Here is a 7,083-nt window from a genome sequence, read left to right on the forward strand (position 1 = left end):
ACTTTCGATCTTGGTCCCAGTCCTGTCTAGCAAACAAAAACAGATGTTAATGAATGAATGACCTTATATTAATAGTTAAACAAGATAGAAGCGCTAAATAACAATGGTGATTTGTGCTGACATTGGGTATGCCCATATTCCGCCCGCCCACCTATGTTACTGTTATTATAGCCTATGTCAGTGCCACCCCCAGTGTAGGGAATCCCCAATAGGCGGCCAGCGGGCCAAAACTGGCCCCTTGGAAATTATTTCTGGCCCTTTTTTAACAATATTGGACTGACAGCCCCAGATATAAGCTATCCTATCGTAGCTATAATGTCCAAACAGAGAACGCATTCCCACCTAAACGATCAGATGCTTATTCAACGTAATCATGCAGCTATGAGCTTTTACCTGTGGTCAAAGTGCGTGGAAACTAACCTTGGAGGTGCCTAAATGTATTTCCTTTCAAGCAGGCAAAAATGATGACAATGATGAGTCCAGGTAGGATATTCCTCTATAAACGCACCATGCGTTTGGGTGTCTCTCTCTTTCTGCACAAGTAGCCTCGAGCTTCTCTAACGACCTAATTGTCGACGTGCAGGGGTGTTGCGCAATGAATGTATGTGATGTTGTTGCCTACTGGCAGCAGAGAAGAATCATATATATATATATATATATATATATATATATATATATATATATATATATATATATATATATATATATATATATATATAATGTGTATGTGTGTGTGTGTGTGTGTGTGTGTGTGTGTGTGTGTGTGTGTGTGTGTGTGTGTGTGTGTGTGTGTGTGGACAGGGAAATACTACTTTGAGGGGACCTCATGTCCCCACAAAGACAGTACAATCCTTGCACACTACCTTGTGGGTACTTATTAATACGTCCCCATAAGGTCTTTAGGGGTTAGGTTAAGGGTTAGGGTTAGGGTTAGGGTTTAGGGTTAGGGTTAAAATGAATGGAATGTCCCCATAAAGATGGTAGACTATGAGTAATGTCCCCACAAAGTAGCAAATGCAAACCTGTGTGTGTGTGTGTGTGTGTGTGTGTGTGTGTGTGTGTGTGTGTGTGTGTGTGTGTGTGTGTGTGTGTGTGTGTGTCTGTGTGTGTGTGTGAGAAGTCATATCCGCTTTGAGTGTGTGATGCTTATAGATCAGCTATTTTCAAATAAGGCTTTTGGCTGTAAATGAGTCACAGCAATGAAAGATGAACATGACATAGTATATACAGTATATCTGTAATACATTCTCCTTACACACACACACACACACACACACACACACACACACACACACACACACACACACACACACACACACACACACACACACACACACACACACACACAAGCTATCAAAGTTGTCAAGCTATGAATGGGGCCATTAGCACTTGCATTCGTGCCTAGTGGTCTGCAGAATATTGCTCTCAAGTACCCTATGGTCATTTTGTTTAGGCTGACTTTGATATAAACTGCAGCTGGAACACTCCAGTGTGTTTGTGAGGCTCAAACAAACTAACTAAAATGTGTGTGTGTGTGTGTGTGTGTGTGTGTGTGTGTGTGTGTGTGTGTGTGTGTGTGTGTGTGTGTGTGTGTAAGGAGAATGTATTGTACTTTGGGCAATATTTTTTTCCCCCTATGCGGTTATGTTATAGTAACTGTGTTGTGAGCTGTTGTTTTACACTGTTTCTTTCGTCAAATAAAGTGTTCTATTCCTACATTTGACCTCTTGTGTTGTTCAAATCAACATAATCTTGCCATCAATCACTATATTCATAGTTCATAATTCCACATTTTGAACTAAAGTTCATGGCTCCCCAAAATGAACAAACTTTGTTATATTTTTAACCATATTTTTGAATACTTTTGATTATTTCATACATATCAATCTGGGGGTCCTTGACATGAAAAGGTTTGAGAACCACTGATAGTAACATAGGCCAGGGGTCTGCAATTAGATTTGGCCTCGGGCCAATTTCTTTCTTAGCCATGATCTGGCAGGCCAGAACATAATGAAAGGCTAATTTGAGAAATTCATAGTTAAACAATGTTACTGGAACTCAAAGACAGACTGCCTTATACAAGACATAGGCATCTATGATAAAAAAAAATATATCTCTATATATATATATATATATATATATATAGATATAGATAGATAGATCGTTTAGGTGGGAATGCATTCTCTGTTTGGACATTATAGCTGAGGCCGCCTATTGCCCCCCCCCCAGCGCGGACAGAGAGGGGAGAGAGAAGGGGAGAGAGAGACAGCTGCTGCGTGCTGGGAGAGAGAAGCCCCCCCCCCCGCGGACAGAGAGGGGGAGAGAGACACAGGGGGAGAGAGAAGTTTAGGCGTTCTCTGTTGAAAGACAAAATATTATAACCGGTCGGGATTTCATATACTGGGGGATGAGATTTCCAATTTTTCTTGATTTTCTTGAGGTCGGGGATTCCCTATACTGGGGGTGACACTTCCAATTTTTTAGGTCGTGATTTCCTAGACTGGGGGTCGACACTTCCCGAGTGACTTTTCTGTGATTAAAGTCGACTTGAAAAGAGTCGTCTTATCTGGCTACCCCAATTCATGCCCCGAATCATGAATGCAGCGTCCGATTGCCGTGAAAAGCCAAAGAAGACATGGCACCCTTTTCACATTGGTCTATTATAGCCCCGAGGCCACAATAACCTACCTGACCTGGCGGAGACCTGTGCTCGGAACAGCACTGCTTTTAGTTCTTTCTTCTTTCTTTGCACATAGTATGCACACAAACTCTTATAAACGGTTAGCTCTTACAGAGTCACACGGTAAAAAGGACCTTAGAATCATGTAGATATAATGAACAAAAAGAAAACATCATGGCAGGCCTGAAAGAAAGAAAGGAATGAATCATGTAAAACAAAAGCAAAAACAAAAAGATTGGCAGGCCAACTTATGGCATGCCATCTTAATTCTCTCTCCAAATTAATTAGATCTAGATTCAAATTCTGTAATACAGTAGAATTATAGAAAATAATTATGAAGCTGTATTTGATTTATGGGGTTAGGGTTTTGAGATGTGGAAATCACCAGGACTATTGGCTATTGGTTTTCTTTTAAACCACGTGATTAATTTTATTAACATTTTACGTGATTTATTCCTGTGTGTGATTGGGTGCATGCGTGCAGAGCCATTGGGCGCGTTTCCCAAAGCGATTTTGAGTGCTCGTAAGCGAGGCATGGTCGTTGAGACCAAAATCGTCCCTCGCAGCCTGCGCAGGCACCTGTCAATCAAGAGCAACGAGGGCTTTCAGGAAACCGGTCGTCTCGTACAATGGAACCAAATAGCTGTGATGATGGTTGAATGCACACCTCACGAATGGCCATCGTAAGGAGGATTTTAGAAGCAAACACCGGTCCGCAAGTTTCACACGGGTGCTGCAGACGTGTCTGTACGAGGGTTTTTTTAAGGGTGCGCCGGGGCGCCCGTAAGCAACCTTCGTAGAAAACTGAGCACTATATAACTAAGTATAACTATGAAAGTTTATTTTAAAAAGCTATCTAAGTCTTGTGGATGGTAGAGTAGGCTATTCTACACACCTGCTATACAAAATAAACAAGTGAACTATATATTTGTTTACGGTCGCAATAAATAAATAAAAAATACAAAGGTGAACTATATGTTTTGTGTTATGCGTGTCGCTTGCTTTGATATAGGACTATAGGCTACGGAGAAATAGCGCACCACAACACACACTTACATACAAGGCATGCAGCGATGCGTGGAAGCGGTGATAGAACTCGGATCATCCAATCGTTAGTCCAACACACAACCCCTCGCGCCAACACGCCTATGGGAGACTCAGTCCGCTCAGACAGTATGTTGCAGCCAGGCACTCATCATCCTACACTCTGAGAGTATAGCCTATACATTTTGAACCATTGGGTTCCTAACTTGCAAACTTCCAAACTAAAATATAACAGCCCTGCGCCTCGAGCCCCTCGTGCGTCGTGCCAACACTGAGGTAAAGATACAGGGCTGTTATATTTTAGTTTGGGACGTTTGGAGTTAGGAACCAAATGGTTCCAAAATCACAACTCACAAGTTGAGAGTGTAGGATGATGACCACTGAGCGGACTGGTTCTCCAGTCTGAAATCAGGCTAGGATGATGAGGGTCCATTGGTTCATATATAACTAATTGTAGCCCTATAATTATTACAGCCAAGACGGGGCGGACAACAGATTAAACATAGCTGGCTTAATAGCATGACGGGTGGTGAGTTGGGCTAGACACTGAGAGCCTCGGGTTCGACTCCCGCTTAAACAAATGGGACGATACAGAGATTCCCCGAGTATCATTTTGAGAACCAATACTCTGGTCTACAATACTGTCATAGTAGGCCTAGCCTATTAAATAAAATAAATACATATTTAAGACGGGCAGTTAAGTCCATTTGTGCAGTCAGTTATAAGCCTACCTATACAGGCAACAGCAGCTTTGCATGTTTCAAATTAAAACAAGGGGTTTGGTACAGTCAGTTTAGCTGCTATTCTATACACCTGCTATACAAAATAAACAAGTGAACTATATATTTATATATAGTACAAAGGTGAACTAGGCCTATATGTTTTATGTTATGCGTGTTGCTTGCTTTGATATAGGCTACTGAGAAATAGCGCACCACAACACAAGCTCCAGCAAAGACGGAATGGACAACAGGCTTGCAGAATTAATACACAGCCTTAATAGCATGACTAGTTGCGTGTTGGATTGACATGCTAGGGCCTCGGGTTCGAATCTCGCGTCCGCGGTGGCCACAGAAAGATCCCCTGGGACTCCTGTGACCCCACCTTGAGGACCAATTCTCTGCAATATGGTGTCAAATAGACCTATAAAGTAATAGATGTTATTACATCTACATAACATGGTATGTCTCATTGAAGGCTTCCTCCGCTGGTGTTTCTGGCTCCGGCACCGGTGTAATCAGGTAGGTGCGGAGGGCATAGCCACTGTCGCCGAGGAAAAAGCTTGCGCCATACTCTCCCCTGGCCGCTCTCTCTCCCACAGCGGAATTCTCCCACATGAAGGCATCATGGGTTGCTCCTGGCCATCTGGCGACGATGTCCCTGATCAGGCCGACGTCATCCACCACCACCTGCACATTCAGTGCTGTGAAGTGCTTCCTGCACACCCAGCACGGGTCCACCAGGACTGGGTTGCGGAGTGGAATCAGGGTGCCATCCAGCAAACCCATCACCCGAGGGATCCCAGCCATGTCGTAGAACCCCTGTTGGACTGCACGGACCTCCTCCCTGGTGGTGGGCAGCTGGATGTGCTGCCGTGCATGGCGCACGAGGATCGGCGTCACGGCTGCCACACACCGTGACACCGATGCCTTGCTCAGGGCGGTGCCATCTCCCACCATGTGGAAGATGCTCCCACATGCGTAAAAACGCAGCGCAGCCAGGACCTGCACCTCCGGACTGAGCGCGAAGTTTCGCTGGGTTGGTCTCCTAACATGGGGGGCTACCACCTCGACGAGGCGCAGGATCTCTGCCCTAGGCAGCCTATATCGGCCTATCAGAGCACGGTCTGTCATCGTATCTAAATGACATAGGTGCTCTCTGCAAAAGGCATTCACATACGTGATTTGACTCCGCGCACGGCGACGCCGTTGAGCGAGAATAAAATGTCTAGCAGCCATTCTATCTCACACAAGTGTGAGGGAGACGTGCCTTGATATAGACAGGCAGTCAATCACTTGATTGTTTCCTGCTGTCTCATCTGAGTGGGGGAGTGGTAGAATGTATCTATCAGAGGCGTCAATTGGGTATGGCAAGCTATGGCGCTGCCATACCTTAGCAACAGGCACGAAAGTAAAGAGTTGATCTGCATGTAATATTAGTATTAACAACTACTATGAATAAACTTAAAGAGGGTGTGTTAGTGTAGTGGCAATGTATTTAACACAGATCATTTTAAATGGACTAATAGCTTACAGGCTTTTAGTTGGTTTCACACTTTTCTTAGATTGTATCAGTCTAACCCATGATATGCGGGCTGTATCTCATGTCTGCAAACCATAATATAGATGAAAGATCATTACACCATGCATGTTATAATATACATGTTTGACCTAAGAGAGAGTGTGTGTGTGTGTGTGTGTGTGTGTGTGTGTGTGTGTGTGTGTGTGTGTGTGTGTGTGTGTGTGTGTCATTTTGGAATGTATTGTCTAATAGTCACAATTTCTTGGCTTTATGCATGTTCATAACGTGATTGTGTCATTTCAGAAATCACATTGCATGTCACATTGTGCGCAGTATGCATAAATTGGTTTGCGAGCGCAAGTATTTCGTCAAAGTATTACTGTAGTGATAGACCAAGTCATCTTAATGAATAACTCTTTAAAAATAAAGTGTGTGGCTCTTAAAAGAGCCGCTTTGTGGTTAAGACGATGACAAAGATTTAAGCACGTTCTCCACGGATACGACGGGCCAGCTGGATGTCTTTGGGCATGATGGTCACCCGCTTGGCGTGGATGGCGCACAGGTTGGTGTCTTCAAACAGACCGACCAGATAAGCCTCGGCTGACTCCTGCAGAGCCATGACGGCGGAGCTCTGGAAGCGCAGGTCGGTCTTGAAGTCCTGGGCGATCTCCCTCACCAGGCGCTGGAAGGGCAGCTTGCGGATCAGCAGCTCGGTGGATTTCTGGTAACGACGGATCTCCCTCAGAGCCACTGCCACTGTACCGGGTGAGGCTTCTTCACTCCACCGGTTGCCGGCGCGCTCTTACAAGCCGCCTTGGTGGCGAGCTGCTTCCGCCGGTGGATTTACGAGCTGTCTGCTTGGTTCTTGCCATGGCTCCTTCTGACTCAGTTGAGTTTAGATTGAGAACATATCGCAGACTGCTGCGTTTTATTTGCACCTCGGAGACGCCGCCATTCTCTGATTGGTCAGTATAGACTTCTTTGGGGAGGTACCATAAGTCACTGCTACCGATTGGAGGGGAACGCTTATAGCCTGATTTTCAAGACTCTACGCTGGGGCTTCACTCAGAGAGTGGGCGGGTCTATTGGCTGGAGCCAGGCTAGAACGCTTACACTTC

The 7,083-nt window shown here is 44.8% G+C and overlaps 1 protein-coding gene across 1 annotated transcript; it reads right to left on the bottom strand.

The window, feature by feature from the left end:
• Positions 1 to 4,893: 4,893 nt before the first annotated feature.
• LOC308283043 (putative nuclease HARBI1) lies at positions 4,894 to 5,577 on the bottom strand (the record flags this gene model as incomplete). The annotated part of the gene is made up of 1 exon (XM_080723428.1): positions 4,894 to 5,577. The coding sequence occupies one exon, from the start codon at positions 5,575 to 5,577 to the stop codon at positions 4,894 to 4,896; it is 684 nt and encodes a 227-aa protein (XP_080579554.1).
• Positions 5,578 to 7,083: the final 1,506 nt, after the last annotated feature.

The sequence above is a fragment of the Nannobrachium achirus genome (genome assembly GCF_963921795.1).
Source record: "Nannobrachium achirus genome assembly, chromosome: 4".
NCBI lineage: Eukaryota > Metazoa > Chordata > Actinopteri > Myctophiformes > Myctophidae > Nannobrachium > Nannobrachium achirus.